The 25,222-nt window shown below is 30.2% G+C and overlaps 1 protein-coding gene across 2 annotated transcripts in view; it reads right to left on the bottom strand.

Annotated features, from left to right (window-relative positions):
- Window positions 1-14,825, bottom strand: part of LOC136977857 (transcriptional adapter 2-beta-like) — a 57,030-nt gene extending 42,205 nt beyond the window's left edge. Inside the window, exons 1-2 of one of the 2 annotated variants that reach the window (XR_010881134.1) lie at window positions 14,575-14,824; window positions 2,263-2,322 (exon numbers count right to left, since the gene is read on the bottom strand). Coding sequence is in view for 1 of the 2 variants with exons in the window: in XM_067273444.1 (XP_067129545.1) it covers window positions 2,263-2,322; window positions 14,575-14,676 (162 nt within the window). In the remaining variant the exon portion in view is untranslated. Of the gene's footprint in view, window positions 1-2,262; window positions 2,323-14,574 lie in introns of both variants that reach the window. The other variant, XM_067273444.1, reaches the window with a different exon arrangement.
- Window positions 14,826-25,222: the final 10,397 nt, after the last annotated feature.

Genomic DNA, 25,222 nt, shown 5'->3' with positions numbered 1-25,222 from the left:
AAAATGTACTTGCTAATTTAGAAAATTAATATCTTGATTCTGAGTATATGTAGTTAATAAGAACATTTCATTTTTCATTATAATCAGTTTCATTTATTATAGATTATACTTATAGAGTTTGATTGTATATTCAACTTTAATTTTCAAAAATTCTGAATCATAAAGAATATATAAACTTTGATAAAACAAATATTACACTTTTAGTCTTCATAATTTATTAGAAATTGAATATTTTATAACATGGTTACAATAACATAATTAGTCCTTTTAAAAAAAGATAAATTCCCTTATATAATAAACACATTATAAACTATATAGATGAGTCCATACAACACTAATCAAAACTACTTTATTCAGCTAATAACAGTTTAGTAAATATCCATGTGAAAAATAATACAATAAAAGTTGAAGTGCATTAACTTGAAGCTGTCTATAAGTCTTGGAATAGTACATAGGGTTTTTCCATGTAATACAGTCTCATTAATTTAAAATTGTTGGTATTTTAAGTCAAACCTGTTTTCCCAAGTATACTCCCCACTCTGATAAGTCAATGATCTTCATTTTCTCTTATATTCCATATGAATACAGATGATTAAGATAAACACTATGGTGCCATGCCAAATACAACACCATGCCATTACCACCTCGCATTGATATCCTTTTGCTGATTTGATATGTTACGACAGCCAGATGGCTGAGTGGTTAATCAAAATCAAAGTTGATATATATTCATGATATTAACAAAATTAAATGTAATAAAAACAAAATCATTTAAATGGAGTAATTATAAATTTTATCTTAAAAAAATTTTTTATCAAAGTAAATTTCAAAGTTCTCATTTGAAGTTAATGTTATTCTACATTTCAAATTGTTGTGAATGACAACAGAATCTTGATATTCTTAAAACTAAATTAGATGTCTCATTTAATTCAAATATTTTTGTTTCAATACAAAATATGATATCCAACAGGAAGATACTTGAAAAACTTTACACAGTGAAAACTGGAAGGATAGATATTTGCAGTTAGAAATTGTGTTTCAGTTGTAGAACAAATAATTTGTAATGTAGCTCTTTTTAACATAATGGACTTTCATCCAAAATGAAGATCATATTTAGATTCGTCTTTTAAATAATGCATTTGATCATCTAATTATATTATGGTATTAAAAAAGAAAGGATATTTAGTAATTTTTATCTATTCAGTCATTTTTAATGATAAAATTTAAACAATATTAACTGTGATAAATTATTAAAGTATATTTTCATAGTTTCTTTCAAATAAACAAATAAAATGATTGGTTCACAAAAATTTCTCAGTATTAATATTTGTTAAAACAACTTTATCCTCAATTTTCTATTTAATAACTATGCACTATATATGATAAAGAATATTTAGTTTGTAGTTTTGCAAAGCAATGCAGATGGGTAAATTAATAATATGAATGCTATTTTAAAAACAATTGATATAAATAAGTTTTAGTTTATCAGAGTTCGGTAAAAATAACAATTAGAGAAACCTAAATTTAACCTGAATTATCCTCCTATATTAAGTTATTGATGGTTATTTGAAAATGTACTCAATGAAAATTTGTTTGTTCAATAACTAGCCAAGGTACAATTAAAATAGGAAATAAAAGTTAATATTTAAATTTGCGTTCACTCATTATTGACCAATAATAATTGTAAAAATATATATAATATTTTTAAATGTTGAGATATTTCAATGTAGTACTGTATAAGTAAATAATGTATATAATATTCCACATTGATACTATGGATTACATCTATTGCAATCTGAAAATAAAATCATTGTACTTAATAAGTAAATTTATATATGTAAGATATACAAGAGCACTTAAATAATTCAAAAGATTTGAAATTAAAAAATCCTTATTTCCTTCTTGTTGCACTAGGTAGACTTTTAATATGATTTGATTGTGTCTTTCACATCAAATTAAAGCAACAAACATATCAAAATAAATTGTTTTTATGTGTTTGTTGTTCTAGAATTTCTGAATTGATATTCACTCATATTTGTCCAATAGATAGAAAGTAAAAATTCACTTAATCTTCCAAAAGAGAAGAAATAGTTATATTTCAAATCTGAATTATTTAAGTGCTCCTGGTATCTTTTATATACAAATTTATTAATAAAATACAATGACTATTTTTAATTAACATATAAAAAAAAACTTTACAGAATTTATTTTAAATCCTTTCTTGTCAAATCAAAATATATTATATAAATAATATATACTTACAATTAACTGATAGTTATGTCTATTTTTATGACTTCCAATTTCAGCTCCAGAAGAAAAACACTAAAATAAAAATCATATTTAATGATTTAGTTAAACATAGGAAATAAAATATTAAATAAAAGTATTTAAATAAGTTATTTAAAACTTTATTTGATAATATATTCATTAAAAGCTAATTTTTCTTCTATTTTTAAAATCGTTTCACTTCAATTTAGAAGTGTTTAAAATGCATTAAACCTTAATGAAGTTTATATAATACCTTCACATGATGTAGGCAATATATCATAGAAATATTTGCAAATTAGACATTTTCTTAACTCTTAATAAAATATAAAATTCATATTACAAAAAAGAATAAGCTATTTAAAAAAAAATTTAATCAATAGAATTTCCTTTTTTCTCTTTTTGCAGGTTTAACATTATTTTTCAGCAAACTGAATATATATTGCTGTTTATACTTATATACACTTATTTTGAATCATTTAATGGGATGTACTATTTCTTGCAATTCCTCGACAAATTTAAATGTCAAAGGAATTTTTTTTAATATTTGAATATCAAAGTAAAGTATTCACATACTACAAGATCAATGCTGATACAGCAATACACAAGCTACTTCATCTGAAATGCATTGTTTGTAATTCCTATTAAAGAAGTTTCTACTGATCAGAAAAAAAAATATACATATTCATAAAATTAATGAAAGTTAAAAATACAAACTGGATTAAATTGAATTATTTCATTCTTTACAGAATGCCTATTGATGATTAAAATTATAACTGAAATTTTCTCTAAAAATAAATAATAGCAATACATTATGTAAATACTAGAAAACAGCAGCATATACCAAACTATTAACTGGTGCATATTCTAAAACTTCCTTTTGGTGTTAATAGTTTTTAAACCGAGAATAATAATATAAATTTGTTTAAAAAAATCATATATTCATTATAAGTAATTTCAACATTAAAATATAATTAGAACTCACTTGTGCCTGTGACCAGTGTGAAATTAATTAATTCAAGTTAACGAACGTTTTCTGGACGCCTTCCGTGTCCTTCTTCAGGTTAAACTGCTGGATTCTATTATTTTTAAAAAACTCCGTTCCGATCTTTTAAGAACGAATTCGAATGATGATAGTTTGAATTCAAAACGGAGTTTTTTAAAAATAATAGAATCCAGCAGTTTAACCTGAAGGAGGACACGGAAGGCATCCAGAAAACGTTCGTTAACTTGAATTAATTAATTTCACACCGGTCACAGGCACAAGTGAGTTCTAATTATATATTATACACCCCGGTGTGTATGAGGAAGATATGTTCAACATTAAAATTTATCTTCAGGCATTTACAAGGCTTTTTGTAAAAACATTTAATACAAATAATAAAACATACAATAAATTGGAATATTTAACATTTAAATGTTTTATTTTATTGTAAATATCTAAAGATAATTGTATTATACTAATACTTCAAAATTATTTATTTATTTAGAAAAAGATCAATCTGGAACAGGATTTGAATCCACAACTCCTGCAAAACAGCACAGGCATGTTATGAGTTATGTTAGCAAGACCTCTCCTAATATAACAAAAAAACAAGTAAAACGGCAAAGCCATTCTTGGGACGAGACTAAGTCCCGGAGAGCATGAACAACACATGTGTAAATCTTGCACTTATGCCTGATTGTAAAACAGTCTCAGCATTCTGTATTTTATTTTGACCTGGTTCTCGGTCCCCTGACTACCTACAAGTTTGGTTTATTTTGTGTGTGCATGATTTGGGCACCAAATACTGTGTGCCAAATTGCAACTCCTGACATGTACAGTACTCCTTCATACCTCTAAGATGTGCAGCTGTTGACAGCAGCATGATTTTAGAATATTGAATATTTAATAATACTGACTAAACTTTTGCTTTAATAGGGATATTTCTTAGACACTTGAAGGCTAACTATGATACTTACTCTATCATAGGGTAACTTTTTTATACACACTTCTAAATTATCTAATTTAAAAAAATTAATATTTACATAAGATAGTAACACTGTTTACCAATTGTCAAATTAGAATTATAATAGAATCAAATAACAGCATTTTATAATCCATTTATGATTTACATTTAGAATTTAATTTGTATCTTGATTTTGTATTATATAAAATATGGAATGTTCTATCACTTTAATTTCCAAAATTACAAAATGTTTTGGTCTTGCTAAGATCATTAAGCTAATGTATTTGCTATTGAAGATTTTTCTTCTTCAATAGCAAGTATTTCTTATTGTAAGTGGGACCAAGTATTTATTATGGCAAAAAAATAATGATGCAATGCTATTCTTAATCATAATTACTTAACATCCCATGTATTATAAACTGACATTAAGAACTGGAAGAGAGAAAAATATCATCTAGACTTTTATCCAAATACAACAAATGTATTCATATCAGCAGCATTACGAAGTGACTTATGGCATAAAAAATATTATGAAGGAAGAAAGAATATAGACCTAGTTGGATTTTTTGAGTAAGCTTATGAGATTTATGGTCAACTCTAGACAATGTTAGAATAAATAAATCTAACAAAAGTAAAATAATATGTGACAATTTTTTTTCTTTTCTTTTTTCCTTTTGTTCCTGGGAAGTATTATTTCCTAATTGCTTGTGTCTAAAAAGTATTAAAAATGGCTATTATTCCCCTCAAACTTTGGGGGCTGTCCATAAGTTACATCCACATGTTTCTTGAAATTTTTACTCCATCCTCCTGTCCCAGTTTGTCCAAGTTTCCAACAAAACTTGATCCTCTTAAAACCTTTATCACTTTACAAATAACAGATAGCATAAGTAGAAACAAAACATACTAGAAATTTTGAAATAAAAATAATAAAATGCATAAACTGTATAAAATTTAATGAAATAAACCAGATGTCCACTGAAGATCACCCCTCCACCCCCTTATCTGACTTTGTCCAACTTGTCATAACTCCTCTCCCCTCTAGTGGGGATGTCATTTATGAACAGCTCCTTGTTTTTGTATCTAAAACAGTGATATTTGAAAATGTACCTAATTTCAATGAGAAATCAAGCAAATTTGCTTCTCTTCACTCATAAAATCAAAGAAAATAACATATTATTCAAAATGAACATGTATTTATCCTAAAGTGTGTACAAAACTGACCACAAAAGATTTAGGAGTGAGTGGTTTTTCAAGATTTTCAGTTATATTGTAAAATCACTTTCATAAATCAGCTCCCCATATATAGCTCTCATCATGTTCTAGTTAAGCCCTTAATAGTAATCTTCAAAGTTCAGTACATCCTGATAGAAGCACTTGCCTTGCTCCTCCAAGTATGCTTCTATATATTATCCTTGAATTTATAAAAATAGGCAAAAAGAAAACAAAGGACCTTCTGAAGCCCATTTTGCCATAGTGCTTCCCCATAACAGAATTTCAGCCTGCTACACATTAGATACATAGTTAAAAATTAGAGTACATAGGTAGAAATTAGGTACAGTGGTGCCTCGTATAACGTACGCCTCGAATAACGGACTGGCTGCGAACAACAGAGTTTTCGGCATAATTGGTGACTGCTCCATGGGTGCGTTCTTTAATAGTGGTCGCTCTGCGTCTCCGCTACTACGGGAGTGTGCTGCTGTTTGTAGGCATTTAGGAACGACAGTGAAAGAAAGAAAGATGGCGGCGCCCGCACTATCGATAGTATCGTGATGGAGGAATCTATAATTCTAAAATATGAGCTTTAAAAGGCAAAAGAAGGGTCCCAATTGTAAAATTTAACCATAAAATAGATTATTTGTTGAAAGAGCATTCAAAATAGCCTAAAAAAAATTCGTAAAGACACTTACATCACCGCGTGCGCTAACTCGCGCTTTCACAATTTGTAAATTCTCATTCATAAAACCACATAATGGGCCCGGAAACGAAACTATCTGAGCCATGGAGGACGCCATGTTGCTTTCCACCGTAAACTACTGCTACAAACGGCCATTTTTTCCGTTCGATGGCATGCACTCCCACCGGAATTTAGGAACATGTTTCGCAGGAATTTTTAAACGGATGTCGCTCGCGCAGAGTTACGCAGAGGAATAAAAGAACGCACCCCATGTTTATTTTTTTATGCTGCGGAACGAATTAGATGTTTTAACATGTATGTCTATGGGAAAATGCGTTTCGTATAATGGACGTTTCACTTAACGGACGTGCACCTGGAACGGATTAAGTACGTTATATGAGGCACCACTGAACATAGTTTTTAGCCTTTGCTTGCCTAGGAAGCCTGGACTACTGCAACAAAACTGTTTTGAGCATTCTCCTGCCATCATAGTGAGGTTCTTGGGAAATTCATTGCACTCCACAATTCTTTTTTTATCTGTTAACCACTATCTCTATCCATAAAGACTGACCTCTACCACAGACAGTGTAAGGAAGAAGTCTTGAAGGTACTTGAAGAATGCAGACTCCTTATCTAGAACAGTGACAAATTGTTTCATCAGGCCCAATTTGATATACATTGGTGGCATCAGTATTATCCAGGTGTCCACCAGTGGCTCCCATTTGATCTGTTCCATCTCAGAAAATTCTGTCTGCTGTAGCCTATTTCTCTTATGGTACTGTACCTTGATGTCTTTAATCTTTCAAAAGCAAAGGTAACAAGAAACCTTGGTAGAACCACCTTGAAAATCTATTAGAAAAGCAACCATTTTGGTCTCAAATGATCCTGCTCCCCTACCTATACTCGTCATACTTCTAGGAATGTAATAAGGTCAGATTTCCAAGATGGTTTTACCAAGGTTTCTTGTTATCTTTGCTTTTAAAGAGTAAAGACATCAAGGTACAGTACCGTAAGAGAAACAGGCTACAGCAGACAGAATTTTCTGAGATGGAACAGATCAAGTGGGAGCCACTGGTGGACACCTGGATAATACTGATGCCACCAATGTATATCAAATTGGGCCTGATGAAACAATTTGTTGCTGTTTTAGATAAGGAGTCTGCATTCTTCAAGTTTGCATAAGGAGTCTGCACTCTTTGAAATACATGGAGTGAGCTATGGGAAGACACAAGTACTTGTCCCATTATAGAGAATACAACTTTGGAACTCCTGAATGAGCTAATGAAGAGGTGTCACTCAATCATTTCACAAATATAACCAGATAATGTGCATCATTACTCAAAGGATAAACTAGAATAAGGTGTAAAACACATTCTGCTTATGACACAGTCTTTATTGTGAGGCATGATCAATCAATTTGCCAATTATCAAAGTGAAGATCCTTATTATCCGTCAAGATCTTTACGAATGTTCTGTCTCGAGTTGTTCTTTACGACTCGAGAAAGTCCGTTAGATGGTTCGAGGAAAGCTACACCTCCACACTCAACAAGTAGCTATATACAGTTTATTTATACTACAAATATTTACAAGGTCTGTACAATGTTCAACAACATTACACACGCTACTGTAACAAAGCTGTGATGTCACACGTCGGCTTGTCTGTCCGGGGAACTCAAGTTGCTTTTCCGGAGATGGCTCAACCGCGTGGCCGTCCGTCTCTACACTAACCTTTTTCCGGAGGACTTTCCAAGAGGAGAACGCTCTCTCTATACACCTCAAAGGCTTACCTAGTGTCAGATCACCACGTATCCGGTCTCTCACCCTTTCTCTCCGTTTTTCTCGCCACCCTACCAATTTAAGGGATCCTGCTACTACCTCCTGCGACCAATCAGTTCCTTCCCTTTCTTAGAGCTTTCAAAGACGTCCGCCCTATTTCCCGCCGACGTAGCTTACATTTGCGTCCGTGCTTTATTTACATTTTCCTTTTTTCCCAAGCCGGCCGGCACGTGGCCAACACATGACCCTTAAGCGGAGACGTTACTCCTTTGATCCTTCCGGCCGTTTATGGCCCCGGCTCCAGGTGGGACTAATTATCCTGTCGTGCGGCTTTTCGACTCAGGACGCTAAAAGCGACCTTTACAATCAAAATATCAATAATTAAAAAAAAACTGAATATATACAGTATATATATGTATTAAACTACTCATAATGGAAGAGGATAATGAAAGAAAACAGTCTAAAATTAATTAAAATTATACATTGGTAACAGGTATCAAGAAAAAATATGAATAAGTTTGTGCAGTACAATGTAGTTTTTACATTGGACAAAGAAAACTATGAACTGAACAGTATACTTGCCAACCATCAGGGTTCGGCACTGACCAGCAGCTCTGTCAGTGGACATGCTGCTTTTTCCTTTTGTCAGCATTTTTAAAGAATTTGATATTATCACAAAAACACTTCATTTCATAAGTCTAATACCAATATAGTATATACTAACAATAATGTATGTATTTTATTATGAACGATTAAAGTGAACTAGAATGTTGTTCTCAGATTCATTCATTTGGGAAAGAACCAAGATTGATATTTTTACACAGTATATATATATATTGGTATAGGTATGAGAATTTTAACTCAAATATGACAATTTTAAATGGCAGATATGATAAATTGCATCTTCAAGTCTGGAAAGGTTAGTGTCATCATATTGGCAGTTAAATCAATCACAGTTGACTCTTAAGTAGAAGGAAATGAGTTACTTTTAGAATTAGACCAAATTATTGAGCAGTACTTCAGTTTCTCAGCCTGCCAAAAAAGACATCTGATTCATCACTTATGAATATACAGACCATATGATATGAACTTTCTCAAGAAAAGAAACCAGATGATTCTTTGGCCAATAATTTTTAATTATGCTGCATGTGTTATAATTTGAAAATGCTTGAAATGCTGCAGAATATTTTAGAATGTTTTTCTGCATTGAGATTTGTGAGATTTTTAAAAATATTGAAATCTCTATAAAATAGTAAAATAGGCTGATGATAATTTTGCCATACAGCATTGTTGAGCTTCAGTGTGGCAAATGAAAAAGATATTCTGTATAAGGAAAAGTAAGACAGAGATAGGAACTAAATCACAACCAGAAAAATACCATTAATAATTGCAGTGAAAGTCAAACTGATAGCAACTGTCATGAGTACACTGTAACACCCAATAAAGCAAACCATAGCACAAATGCATATAGCAGGAGGCACTCATCATGCAACAATATCAAGACCCCTGACAAATCAAGATGGAGTACATCATGAAGCTACATATAGATTTATGATGTGTCCTGTAAAATACTTGACTTTTTTAAAATTGTGATGTTAAAGAGTATAAAGCTTTTGCCATACTCTTGAGTGTTTATGGCAATAGCTTTATAAAATATCATATACAGAAATAAATTAAATTTTGTTTATTAAAGGTATTTAATATAATTCATGTTCTATTTCTTTAATGTTCTTTTTACTTTATCGTTTAACTGACGAAGATCGTTAAAGATGATCGAAAACATTTTTACAATATTAAATTATTTGCTGGAGTGTTTAAAAGGTGGTAATTTTTATAATTCTTTCTAATCTAGTATAAGTTAATATTTTTATTTAATATAAGCCTTGTGCAATATCAATGTTAATAAAGAATTTTTTCACTTTTTACATGGTCAGTGTTTTTATTCAAAAATCATACCATTGTCCCAACTAAAGGTTGGCAATTATAAAACAGTCATTTGAATGATGATGAAAAGCTATGTTATCTTTTATTTTTGTAATTCTACATGTCATTGAATGTGCATCACACAAATTCAATTTCAGGTGTGTCATGCAAGACTGGTTCATATTTTTCAGACAGTACTTAAGGCAATTGATCAGTTAATCCACGTTTTTGCCTTCCACCCCTTTTCATAAATAGCTGCTTTGAGAATTGCCCAACGATCCCTGAATGGTCTAATTTCTGCATGTTTACAGGGTTATTTCAATTTCAACAAAGGTAATGTTTTCTTGTCACAGGTAATCCAGTATGGTTTTGGTATAGTGGAAGCTTGTTTGATCTGATCAGAAAGTACTGTCTGTACATTTTGCTTCAGAATAGCTTTTTTGGATGTAATCAATCAGGAAACATCATACATATACATTCATTTAAACATCACTAGGCATTGATAGCAAAACTTGATTTTCTGATTAGGGTTTAACTCAATCCTCTTGGTCTGATTGCAATCCAAATCAAAACTGCTCTCCAATTTCTTTTTCTTGGAAAACTTTACATCAACAGGCAAAGAGAAGATATCACTGGTATAAAATTCTCCATTACCATTGATCACCAAATGCAAGAGAGTGAAGTAAGATTTAAACTTTTCAGAGAACTTTTGCAGTAACCTTCAGCACTTCATCTTTGCCAGTAATCTTTGTATGTCCATTCTGTCTGAAATTACCTGCTTCTTTCAATATTTGTATTTTGTTTTCAAATCCTCATGGCGTCAACTATGAGAAATTTTTTGTTTCAGGGCTACAGATCAAATTAAAACCTTGTCTCTGTCTTCAAAGATCCTCTTCAATCCTTCAAGTTGGCTTTTGTTAGAATTTTCACTTTTCTACCAGACCTCTTTCTTCTCTGTGGTATTAATCCACTCTCAAAATGTTGGAGATTGAAATATGTAGTCAGTTTTGAAATTCCTTGATTTGCAAAATGGTTTACAATAAGCTCTTTTCCTAATGTTTTATTTCATATGTAAGGAATCAGGCTTGAGTTTCTATTAAAAATAAAAAACCATAGTTGAGCAAGTATAAATAAAGATGTATCTTAGCCCAATAGTGTAAAATTTGTACACTATTAGGCATAAATCATCTTTCATTACCAGTTTGAAAGCAGCAGAAAATTGAATGCAGAAAAAGATTCTAAAATATTCTGCAGCATTTCAAGCATTTTCAAATTATAACACATGCAGCATAATTAAAAATTATTGGCCATTAGCTAAAACCTGAGCTATTTTGTACAAATTTTTTCCACACACCCATTAGAAATTATATAACACATATAGTAAATCTATACTTGAAAACAGACAATGTCGACTAACCAATTTATCACGATAGATATTATCTTAGCTTATATAATTCTTTGACTGTATATTTAAAAAAAACATTATAATTAGAGAAGTAATAGAATTTAAAAAGTTTTAATGCTATTGATATATACCATATTTACTTGAATGTACAATACACTTTTTTCCAAGTTAAATTTAATATCTCTGAAAATAGCGTGTCTTAGATTTGATGTAATATGTCATAGTTTGCAACCTCTAATGCAAAGTGTCTTATTTCTCTGCCAGTAATTTCATTACCTCATGATTCTATTAGATGGATACTAATAATGGCAAATATTTAAGGGATAAATTTAGCTCAATCTCATTAATCTATTAATGTCAAATACTTAGACAAAAATCCTAAAAAAGTTGGGCAGGATTCTTTTAAAAAATGTTTCAGTACTGCTGTTTCAAATGCTTTAAAAGCACCAAATATGATTGTATGTAGAAAGATATAATGGATTTGGTTGAATTTGGGATTTTGTGGCACAAGGGCCTAGGTAGGCCAAAAAGTGCCAGGTATAGTCGGTTATGTCTTTGTATGCCCTAGAGTTCTGTATATAAATTTATTGTCTTTATATGTGCCACTGTAGTTGAATTTGTCCATTCTCATCTAGTATATTCCATAGAGCTTGGTTGTCTGAAGATATTTGTTGTTGAAGGTAGTGAGTGTTCTTTGGTTGTTTTATACTGAGAGCATGTTAGTAATATGTTGGGTGATAAGTGGGGCAAGGAAAGACAAACACTAAATCCAGTGTTGATTAGTATAGTTTGTTTTCTAAAACAAACTTTAGCTAATACTCAGGAATATGACTAAGACAACATTAATATTGATTCAGAAGAGCCTAACATGACAAATGAAGAAGTTTTTGATTTCGATACCAGAGAACACAGTGATGTATAACTTACTTGACTTGCAATAAATATCAATTCTGTTAAGACAAATTTGTCCACAGTTTCTATTAAAAAAAAAATCCATAGCTGAGTAAGTATAAATTAAGGTGCATCTTAGATTCTAGTAAATATCGTTTTTTCAATTCTCTGTATACTTAAAACTATTCATTTTTGTTTATTATTGAATGTAATTATTATAGTTTTTTTCTTTTCATGTTTATGTTTGTGTGTGTAATTTCTGTTATTAAAAATTCCTTTTGCCTCTTTCTGAATATTAAAATACAATAAAGATATGATTTACGTAAAATAAATAATATTTTAACAAATATTTTATATAAATATAAGTAAAAACTTGGATATATCTTACATATAAGATTGCATTAATGCAAAGACATATCTGGCTATGGAAGAAAGCATCATTGTCATAGTTGCCTCATCTCACTGTTCATTACTAATATTTTTGTTCTTTATATCTCTACCTGTATAATGTCCTAAAAAAACTAGACTATGGCCTCAAAAGTGCTTAAAATAGTCCTGCTTACATAAATTCTTATTAAAATATTAAGAGACATTTGATTACTTATGATTCTGCAACAACAATAATCAATTAGAGAATTTCTTTTAGTATGCTAGGAATGTGTGACTAATGAGTATAAATTAAAAACAAAAATAGCAAGAATGAAATTAAAAGTAAATTATATTAATGGAAATTTTATATGCCAAGCCATTTACAAATAAATATAGTTTTTAATTTAAGTAATTGGTATAACTGATTTGGCCTATTTTCATATTAAAATATTCAATAAAAAAATCATAACAATGATTTTTCAATGAGCATTTGTACTTTGCAGGATCATCTCTTCATTAAAGGATTAATGATATATGTGACCTATATTTCTCATAGCCATAGCTCATATTTTACATTCCAAAATCAAATCTGAAACTATTCCGAAACTTATTAAAAAAACTGACAAGTTAGTAAATTCATATTTGAAACCAATACCGAAAGATCATTATTTAACATATTAAAAATATAAGTTAAAAAGTACTGTACAACAAACATTTTATACCTAAAAGTTTTTTTTAATTACATTTTGAAACAGACTATTAATATATTTAAAAACATCTAACAACACTTATATTCAAACCTTTGTAATAAATCAATAATGCAGTATTTTCTGCAAAATTCTATTCGATTAAGAATTTATAACTATTAAGAAATTAACGTTTATAAATATACTATAATTATATTCCCAGACGTTTGCTATATCCGAACGAAACAGAATTCCAGAAGTCTACAAACGTAACATTCTTAGCTCATGAATTTCATTAAAATATTACGACTCAAATAAATTTTATAATATTGTTTCCACGCCGAAAGACGGTTTAAAACTTTCATCCAGTTACGTAATTCCATAATCTAACGGAACAAGCATTTGACTAGTATCTAAAACTGCATAACGCTATTGATTTTAGTCATTTTTATTTTGGATTATTTTCAAGTAGAATTTTGTATCTTTTAAAAGAGAAAAACTTATGTCTGTATAATTGTGTTAAATCTCAAATACATTTCCTTCACCTACTTTTAAAAATTTTCTTTAATAGTATTTTTTTTTTTTTTTTAAATAAAAATTGATTTCATAACTTTAATAAATAATTTATTTTCTAAAAAGATTCATTTTATTAATAAAAATCTATTGACAAATATATGCCATTCATTAAACGTAATTCAGCATCATATTTCACAAATTACTGCAAGTTGTGTATTAAGATACAATTCATTCATCACTGTTATCAAATAACCAATGAATGAATGAATTCACGTAAGAAATTCCCTATTTGGTGAAGATGGCAAATACATGGAAATAATAAATAAAAAAGAAATGTGAATAATATTATAATTACATCACTCGTTTCACGTGTAATTAAAACGTTATTAAAATTATCTCATAAAAATAATGAATTTAAATAGTTAACGCATGCCAGCGATAGTAAAACCAATAGACACTCCTCCATAGTAAATTTCGTCGTATTAGACAAAGCTTATGCAAAAAAATTGATTATGATTCGAGTAAATAATTTTATAAAATTATTTCTGCACTTAAAATCGGGTTAAAACTCGACGAAACATTTATCGTTAAAACTTCGATATTTTCTAAATTCGTATTACAATTTCCTGCATACTAAACATGTTTTCACTCCAACTTTGTATCGAGCGTCGTCATTGGTCGGAAAATTGCCGTGTCTAGTAGAATAGCCTATCACAGCAACCGTAACGGGAGTTTAGTAAACTGGAACGAAGCAGGTTCACATTGTCAAATGTGGTGTCTACACACGAAGTTTACCGACCAATTTGGCGGGGTGAAATTTTTATAAACCTAACGAAGTAATTAGGGCGAGCGCGTCTAACGTTTGCAGCAAGCTGTATCACAAAATGACTTCCTACTTACCCGTAAACACAGATCGAAGTCTTTACATTCCGAACACTTAACTCGTACGTCTTCTATATTCTCTTGACAATAATTGCATTGATATTGCATGATGCAATGCATACATCGATTCCGAATGTATACTATTTAAATACGATTGCTTCCGTTTTTCAGCAGTAGCGACCACAACCGATGACAGCTTACATTCCTAACCTCAGTCGTCCGCCATCTTTCTTTGTTCTAATAACCAACGCCTGATGACGTCACCGGCATACCCAGGATGCATGCCGTGACTGTCGTGACGTCACGACTGGACGAGGACGCGTCTGCTAAGAAGGCAGGTGCGCAGAGAAAGGAGAAATGTCTCTACATTTTATCCAGAAAATTCTTAGAAGTTAGGCGAGAATCATGTATTTTCCACTTATCTTAAGCTTCCGAAATGAGTTATGACCTATTGGATCCAGTTTGATTAGATGAAATGTAAGGGTATTAAAGATGAAGGGATTAAAAATACGAGAAGGTATCTGCTTCTTTTCAGATAAACTGTAAAATTAGATGAGAAATTATTTTTTAAAAATTCCTTCCAGTTTTATTATTTATTGATGTAAAATATTTTTAAAAATTCACCAGATTTTAATACCTTTTTTTTTTCTTTAAAAAAACGAACTTTGTACGGAATATGTCATTCCAATTTTTGTTTTTTGGAGAAATAAATTTAATTATTTCTTGGAATTTTCTCCTGTTTCTTCTAAAAATGAATGTTTAATACGTGAATTTGGATTAATATACAGTAACAGCTTCAATGTTTTAAAAAAATTGCACGAAAAATAATAAAAGAATAGAAAGTTCAACAGACTATACATCGACATTGAGTCAATAAAGGAAATCCTGAGAGAAGTTATTTGAGTCAGCGATGCGTATTACCATATAATCCGACAAAACATTTGTTTTAAGGTCTCATTATGTTAGTCGGATTTTTAAATTCGAAAATGAATACATCTACCTTTAGAAAATTAATCGATCTCTTATTTACTTATAAACACAGTAACTTATAAAAGTTACTGTGTTTTACAGGCTTCTCATATAGAATGTACTCATTATTAGATTCAAATAAGAGTAAATATGATATCTAGTGTCAAAATTGTTTCTTTTTCGAATTTAAATATCATTCACGCTGTAATTAATTGATCTAATTCCTATAAACTTTGTAGAATTAGTCTAAGATACTAGAAATGAATGCATTCTAGATTTATCATTGGCTACATTAACAAATAATATTTAGAGGAAAAGTTCGATAGTTTATTTGTTAATGTCCTGAATATTTTTGGATGTAGGCCTAAACCTGCAATTTAAAAAAATTGTAAACCTATAAATTCCAACTGTCATCCGTCTGTCTGTCTGTCTTTCCTCAATCTCGAGAATGGAGTTATATAAATAAAAGTCAAGATGACATACCGAAACCTTAGGAACAGGAAACCCCGATTAACTATATAGAAACTTCCGATGCAAACCGGAAGTCACGTTATTTTAATTCAAAGCTTCCCCTGAAATGTGTCAGATGGATGACCGACACGATTCTATTGCTAACAGAAAAAGTATGATGTAAGGGGCCTTGGTAACAGGAAAAGTGTAATGTCCAGGGGCAAGACACTTCTAATTTGAGGTGGCGAGCATATATTTTAAATTAATTAAATTTTAGAAATATGATTAAAAATTGCAGGCCGACATTGTCACGATATCACAGTAAATAATTGCTCGTTCAAACTTAAAAATGTGTGTGAATTTGAATAAAATCTGATGTGGTAGAAAGAAAATAAATAGGGATCCATTTGAAAAGAAAATATAGAAATAACCTCCAATTTCTTTTCTTGTAAAGACGAGAAATAAAAGTATGTTTTGTACTAAATTAAGAAAATTTACAAAGAAAAAAAAGAATGAAAGAGATGAGAGACAGGACCGTCGAGAGGGAGAAGCGCTGAATAATTTTTCTCTGGGTCCGAAGTAAACTTAGAGGCTGTAGTGGTTCCTATCCCTATAAAATTAATGTTTTATTTATACTAACAGAAAATAAAATCTTTAAAACTACTTTTTGTTAATGAGGAAACATTTTACGTGGTTAAAAAGATGGCTAAAGGAGCCCACGAAGAGGCAAAAAGGCCCGCTTTACCGTGTCCCATACAAACTCTCGACGGCTCTAGTGAAAGTTTATTAAATATTGATACTTAATAAGCGAACCGAGAGTAATAGAAGCACAGATGAGAGATTGAAATATTGGAAATCAGTGAGAGAAAACAGAGAGAACACTCTTACAGGATAGCAAAAAGAAAATAAAATCAAAGAAGAGAGGAGGACAATAAGAATGATAAGAAGAAACAATGCCTAGCTGCAATTTTTAATCATTTTTTAATCTCAAAAATTAGTTGTCAATTTCCCAAACAAACCTGAAATTCCCTCTAACACTAACAGAATTATCCCTAAAAATATCATTGGCCTCAGACCATTAAGTTTATCTGTCCTCTTGAATAAATTTGAATTACAAAAAACTTAGGTATTAAAAAAAATAGTCAATGGTAATTTAGAGGTAATTATTCAAATTTTGATACGAATTTTAGTAATTTTTAGGGCATTTCACTTTTTAGTTTAACACATCTTTGATAAGTCATAAGCTAATTGGAAAAATAGAAATTCTGAAATAAAAAATTCAGCAACAAGTTGTTTAACTTTCTCAGCAACATTTGGTACCGCCATCTGTTACGATATTTTATTAAAATGAACTTTTTATATTTTTAATTATTATAAAATGGCAAACAGCTTAATTTTTGCTATTTTATACCAAAAGAATTGTAAATGCTAATAACGAATAAAATCGTCATTCAGTCAGACCCTACCGGAGATATGACACGATCCCCTTTATCTCCCCACCCCTCGACCTTTAATCGCCAAAATTTAATAGCATTAATCCCTCTAATAAACAAACCTCACTGCAAAATTTAGACAAAAAGCACGGGAGTTATTAAGCTTTAAACAGGGTGGACAAAATCGTGCCCCCCACACCACACATACACACACAAATACTAACATCCATACATACAGAAAAAAACCCTCGAATGTTTTTGCATATCTCGACGATTCAAGGATCCCGGAGTCTAAAATGTAAAAATCTCGAGGGTTCATTTTTTCCCTCTGTTATGTAGGCCTATAACAGCCAGTTTCGGCATGACCCTAGTGAATGAGACACTAGGTACTGGACACAGACGATGATGTAGGTTTGAACCTTCGAAGTTGTAGTTTTTTTAATGTATAACTATCTAATTTTGCCGTATCATTAGCATTATTATTACTATTATTATTCCTCGCGTTTAAAGCTTATAAAATAAGATATTAAAACTTGTGACGTCATTTCCCGTTTAGCGAAAACAAGCCTCTATAGATTTAACTCTTGCCTCTTACTCGGCGATCGCCACTACTGAACATGAAACTTCCAAATTCTTATAAGCTAAACACTAAATTTTTAGAAATGTTTGAAAAGTGGGCCCTATTGTTTGGATGAGGAGCTGTTTGTTTAAGGCTACGTGCTCGCCAAGTTTCGTTTGAATCGGAGACCCAAACTTCTGGCCCTCTCCTTATAAGTGACAGTTTAAAACGTTATATTTGCTTTCTAGAAGCCAAACAGATCAGGTTACCAACACTTTCACTAATTAGTAAAACTGGTGGCGATAACAATATGAAGTAGCGAAAAAAATTAAAACTGGTGAAATTGTGGCGATATTTTTAAATTTTCCAGAGCGACCCCTAATATATATATAAGCAACTATATCTAGTTATTCTGTTTACTGAAAGCTATTCTCTGAAGATGAAATCTGTAAACTTTATGACTAAAACACGAGCGATGATAGAGCCCATTCCTTAGGGCAGGGCATAAAGGTCGGGGGCGAGAATTGTGACTCAGAAGCTTTTCGATAAAAGTCATTCTAAAAACTATGAGTAATTACAACTAATTATTTATTACTCGTATATCTATAAATAATGCCAGCTCAAACTTCAATGATTTTCTCCGCCAATGTTGGAGGAACACCGTAACTGCGCTTATGATTAAAAAGTACTGTACGAGTCAAAATATTAAATACGTTTATTAAATTACCCTATTTAAACAAAAAAATCACATTTTAAATTTATTAATTTCTTCATATGATTAATTTAATTTACAAAAGTAATGATAGGTTTATTGTTTATAACATAGAAGAATTTAACTCTAAGATGAGTTATCAATAAAATTGAGTTAGTCACGTTTTTAACTTACGAATAGAATAAGAATAACATACTGACATTTTGTTTGACATTTCTTTTCACTTTTATTTTAAAAAGCTATTACAGATTTAATAATAATATAATATTGAATACATGGATGTACAACATGAATCAAACTGTCCAAAAAAATTTATTTTTAATCAGTCACCAGCTAGATCAATCTGCAAATCCAAACCTTGGCACGTACAAGTATAACAATTGCACAGTTCACAATACGCTATAAGTCACTTTTTGCAGTGTACGTCATACACTGTATGATATTTAACATCTAAATAGGGGGCCAATTTCTCATAGAAAGTCCTCCCGAGTGGCAGTCTCCCTTGGCACATCGCCCACGTGTTGCGTTGACTGTCCCATCAATCAATTAAATGTGGATACGTTAGATCAAATAGCACGAAACTATTCTACAGACTTATACGATGCTGGCTTATGACATACATGGGTAATTCCACAAATTATAATCGTAAATTGATCGAGATATTTAACTTTGCATCCTCGACCATGACTGTATTCTATAATCTACTTACGAAACCCCTGAAAAAATTTATTGACGTAATTATTTGTTTCCAAGCTGGAAAATTTTCTGTTGACGCTCCTGTTCCGAGCCCTTAGAGCTGGCGCCCATGGATACTTCGTTTTATGATAAATTAATTCCAATAAATATGTAAAAGTAGACAATATAACGCACAGAACATCATCAGTTTCTATTTTACTCAAATAAGTTCAAAATAATTGAATGATTAACGGATTTAGTACGTCGAGTCATTTCCAACTATTTTATGCATTAGTGTAAAAATAATCGGTTATAAATCTTACGGTTAATAAATTATATAATAGATCAAAGTATGATAAGTACAATACATAATATAGAATAATGTAGTCTAAATGAATCGTGATTTTTGCCAAATTTCGATTAAAGATATAGACCTAAATCATACATCAATTAGATTTTAGCAAGACTAAACTGACAAGAAAAATTTTATTAATATTATAAAAATGTCATGTACTGTACATGTCTATGATTAATTGATATAATAAGAATATATTTTTTGTTTTTTTTTAAATTTTTATTATGTTTTAAATTAAAATTGTTATGTAATGTACAGTACATAATAGCGAACTTGTTTTGAAAAGCTGACCTTTAGGCTGGGTGAGGTTTAAATATTCTGACTAGTGGATGGGGCAAAACACATATTGGGGTCTATAGCAAATTAAATTATTACATTAAAGCGAATTAAACGAAAAAAATTGTGTAGGGACCCCTACTTCCTCAGAGCTTAGGGAAATTTTCTCCTTTCCCCCCTTTGGGAGTCCCTGCTCTGACATCTAAAACAATCGGAGTCTGTTAGGTTTACTTATTCTGTGACCCATTACTTTTTCTTTAATTAAATATATTATAAATAGACTATATACATAGTATATAGTCTATTTATTATGTATACTTATTATATATTAAATTATTTATAATACAGTATGTAAAGGCTTATAAGTATATGTGCGTGTTTTAGATGCATTTTTTTAGCTAATTAAAACTTTTATATTTCCTAAATAATATTACTTAATTGATCTTATTAAGCGTTTAAACTTATTTTATTTAGCGAGGAACAAATTATTTTAATGGCTTAGGCTAATTAAATATTGTTTATTTGTATTCTCACAAGGCAAGACCAAATTTTTGTTCATTAATAAAAAGCGAAAATATTTTATCCACGACTGTTCTTATATAATTATAAATACTGTCAAATATGCTACGAAATTAAGAATTAATGGCATATAGACAAAGTGTTTGCGGTTCTAATTATCTTTTCTATTATTCCCAGAACTCGCTTAAATACGCCTATATTCGACTACAAAAGCAACAATTTTCATACGATTCTATTAAATTAAAGCTGGGACGTCGAGAGCTTTATATGGGGTCGCTAGAAAGACCCCTTTGGCCATCTTTTAAAATGAAATGCTCATAATGTTTTATTTATTTATTTATTAATAAAAAGCAGTCTTAAATATATTTTCTGTTAGTAAAAATAACGTTAATTTTATAGGACAGAAACCACCACAAGCCCTAAGTTTTCTCCATCTCCCCTCAATGGCCCTAACTTAAGATATGAATTATATGTAATCTAAGAAAATTGTTTAATTTTAACATTTTAAATAATTACGTGAATTATAAATCTGTTCTATTCATTTTGAAATAATTTATTGTACCTTTTTTGTTTATTTATTATTTATTATTTCATATATAAAATTAAATAAAATGTTAGTAAATAGCTTATAAATTAAACTAACAGACGACCGGATGGCCGAGCGGTTAAGGTGGCAGCCTACCGCTCTGGGGGACCAGGAATCGAATCCGAACGGGTCGAATAATTCCCAGGATTTTTTCGGGGGGTGGTCCGTTCGGATATGTCGGGCCCCGTCCCTCACCACCCGATCGCCCCATTGTGGGCCTGGCCGAACCCATAAATGGGCCTACTAAAATAGGCCCTCTTAGTGCCCACAGGGCGGAAAGAGTTTTAAAAAAAAATTAAACTAACCATTTATAATTGAAAGATGAGTTATATAAATAATAATAAAGGTAAGGTGATTCTATATTAAAGAGAGAAGAGTAAAAAAGAAGATTTTTAAGCGAATTCGACACGAAAAGAAAACAAGATTCTATTATATTTTTATTTTGAAATAAATTATTGTTTTATAATTCATATAATTTTTGAAATATTTTCTCTGCAAGGATTTGAGTATTATTTTAGAATTTGACAGCAAGTAGAGCTTATATTTGAAGTTATAAAATGTTTATGAAAGCAAATTACAACGGCGTTTGTTTGATTAAAAGCATGTTCAATAATGCAAGTTCCAAAATTAAAAGCATGTTCAATAATGTATGAATGAAAACAAGACGCAAAGTTTAACATTTTAATATTGAATATACTCAAGAATTAACTTATTTAAAATCTTATTTTTATCAACGTTTTATTTGGTAAATGTAAAACTTCCGTTCTAATTTTGATCGTAATTTACAATTATAGCTCATTTTAGAGGATAAATTAATAATTGAGGGCCAAAGTGAAAAACTTGTATAGTCCCGATATTAATAGGGATTACATACATAAACACTTTCATATTTATCAGTCCGATATTCGACTTTTCCCAGCTTGATGTGAGTGATTATTATTAATTTAATCTGTTAAAAATAGGCTTACATTATCTAATAAAAGACTAAGACGTAACACGTCACAAAGAGAACAGGGCTGTGAAGAATGACGTATTTTTCTCTTTACAGCCAGCACTATTAGCTACAGTCCACGTATGAATAAGTAGCCTAAGTTTATGTGATGAAAGCCAAAGTATATATTATGTATACGGCGTATTGGCACTGCTGCACTAAGCTGGAAACTGTTATATTTTGTAAGGGGCTTGCCCACCTCGTAGCCTATGTTACTGGATACAAGAACTGAATTATTTGTACTGTAATTTTAACGAGATAAACAAAAATTGATATATTTTTATAATATATTTCTTATATTTAAGAATTTAAAGCTTTGATGTCGTAAGGACGTACAGTGTACGTTGCAGAATAATTTTGAATAATCTGTTCGTGCAACGTACAAATTAAGGTCGTTATCAATTTATTTTAATATTTTTTCCGATAATTAAAATTAAAAATCAATTACTTTTCATTCAGAGGAAATAAATAAGAGCATAAATATTTATTTTAATGCAAATCACATAGCCTAAAGCATTAATATTAATTATTTAAATTTATCAATAATTATATTTTAATTCTAGAGATTTTTGTTTAAATAATCTATTGTACGGTGTCAATTTTCCTAAATTATTCATTTATAAATATAAAAATTAACGATTTATAACCTTAAAATTCGCTTATTTCGGTTAATTATAAAAGGTAATGTTACCTATGGTTCCAAAATGGCGGCTCGTCTCTGATTCCAGCAAATAGAAGAAAGCAAACAGTGGGGACGCACGTTCTAACCTAGCCTAACCTATTCTAATAAATTACCATAATTATTACCAACAAAATTATTAGAATAGGTTAGGTTAGAACGTGCGTCCCACTGTTTCTTCTATTTGCTGGAATCAGAGACGAGCCGCCATTTTGGAACCATAGGTAACATTAACCTTATAAAATATTAACATAATTCTGAGAAATATCAGGGAGAATAAAAGGTAGAGTTTTGTCTTAAAATGCATAGTATCTAATCATTTCAGAAAATAATTTTAACTGTAATTATCAAATAGTATATCGGGTGTTTTCAGTTTAAGAAACACAATAACTAATCTCAATTAATTACGTTTAAGTAATTAATATGTAGACGTCAACGTACGGTTTAATACGTCACGGTATCAATTGCTCTTCTCTCGTTATAACGAGGTAAAAGAAATGATTCGTAAATTACAAAAATAATTTTTCAACAAAGAATATTTTGTAACAGTCTATTTGTTTGAAGTAATTAAATATTTGCGCAAAGAACGTTACGAAAGAAGCGTTATATCGAGTTCATTAGCCTACGTTTCAAAAAAATGGAGTTCTAATCGTCATTTATTTGTGTTTACTACTTAAAAATTCAGATTTTTAAGCGGCTATAATTTTTTTTTTAGCTCAAATAATTAGTGATGCAACAGTGCTTATGCTGGTGTACAGCACATGCACTGTTCTATACAAGTGTTTCTCAACCGGAAGTTCGTGGACCCCCGGAGATACGCGTGTCGTAAAGGATGCCAGTAACGCCATTGTTTAGAAAATGAAGCGATCACACAGATAATATTTTATGTTTACCGTATTATAAATTAAAAAAATATATATATCATCTCTCTGTAACTTATCTGCGAGTCTATCTTAAATTGATGGGGACATTTTAAGGGATTACTCACAGAATTAGCGACATTTCTAAGAGGTTTTCGCTTCCAGAAAGATTGCTTAAATATTTTTTTTTTTTTTTATTAAGGATAAATTCTGAGATTTCAACTTTATTTCTATGATAAATTCTATTGCTTTTAGGATAAATTTTAGGATTTCAACTTTATTTGTAGGATAAATTCTGAGATTGTAACTTTATTTCTCAGACAAATTCTTTTTTTAGGACAAATTATAAAATTACAACTTTATTATTATTATTTTATTTTTTTTAAGATAAATTCCTTACATTTAACATATATTCTGAGATTAAAATTTACATTCTTTACTTTAATCCCATATTTATTGTTAAAGATTGACCTCTCTTAAATAGTGTAAAAACATTGAATATCTGATTAAATGCCTTTCACTACATCAACTGTCTCTAAAGACATATTTAATTATATCTTGATAATTAATTTTGTTTACAACAAAGGAAAGTAGTTAAAAAGAAAACACGACTATCCTTATCAAGAACTATGAGCATTTTCGGTTTTAAAAACGGTAAATCTAGACTGGTGGCCTGTTTCGGTTATATTTGATGGATTTATCAGCTGTATCATTGTGTGATTTACACAACCCAAAAGTTGTAACTCTGCAATATTTCTTAAAATAAAATACTTAGTCTATACTTAGACATATACTTAACGTAGCTTGAAACTTTAACTTTGTTATCTGACAGAAAATTCTATAAAATTATAATCCATTTTTAATTATTTTTTGCCACATAATCGGGACCGGCCGGAATTTTTTGCGTGGGCCTCGAGATAAAGTTATTAGTTGGACCCCAAAAGATTATTTTTTAGTAGAAAAATCATATAATTTTATACTTGACAAAGAATCATAGAGAACGAAAAAGTTCTATTATCAAATTTTCTTAGAAATTCGGTAGTGTGGGGGGTCTTAAGCCCGAAAAACCGACGCCTGACCCGGTCCTGCACGTAATAATCAATAAAAGCGTAGTTTTAATTACGTTTATTAATAAGAGATATTTTTATATTTTAAAATTATTTTTATGTTTTTTTAATAAATTGGCCATATTTATTCTTTTGAAATCTGATAATTAACAGAATAATATACGTTTTAATTCATTTATTTACAATTTTAACGATTAATTAGCGCAAAATAAAAAAAAATTGCTGGAAATAGTAAGTAAATTCATTATTTTTTAAGTTATTTTTCAGAAATTTTGTCATTTTTTAATCAAATTTTACTGATTCATAAGGATTAATTATATGCTATTTGAAAGGAATAAGTGTTATATGACCACAATTTCTGCATAGAACAAAATTCAGAATAATGAAATAACACGAATAAACTGAATTTTTAAATATTATTCTTTTATAAAAATGAACTTTTGCTAATTTGAAATGTTAATAGCAGAGAGCTGAATTATTAAACCAGTCGCCATTTTGAAAACAAAATGGCGGACGAGCACGAAAATCTCGCCGT

Source organism: Centruroides vittatus, unplaced genomic scaffold (assembly GCF_030686945.1).
Source record: "Centruroides vittatus isolate TY-2023 unplaced genomic scaffold, ASM3068694v2 contig_480, whole genome shotgun sequence".
NCBI lineage: Eukaryota > Metazoa > Arthropoda > Arachnida > Scorpiones > Buthidae > Centruroides > Centruroides vittatus.
The sequence above is the reverse complement of the archived record's forward strand: the minus strand, read 5'-3'. Positions and strand labels throughout refer to the sequence as shown.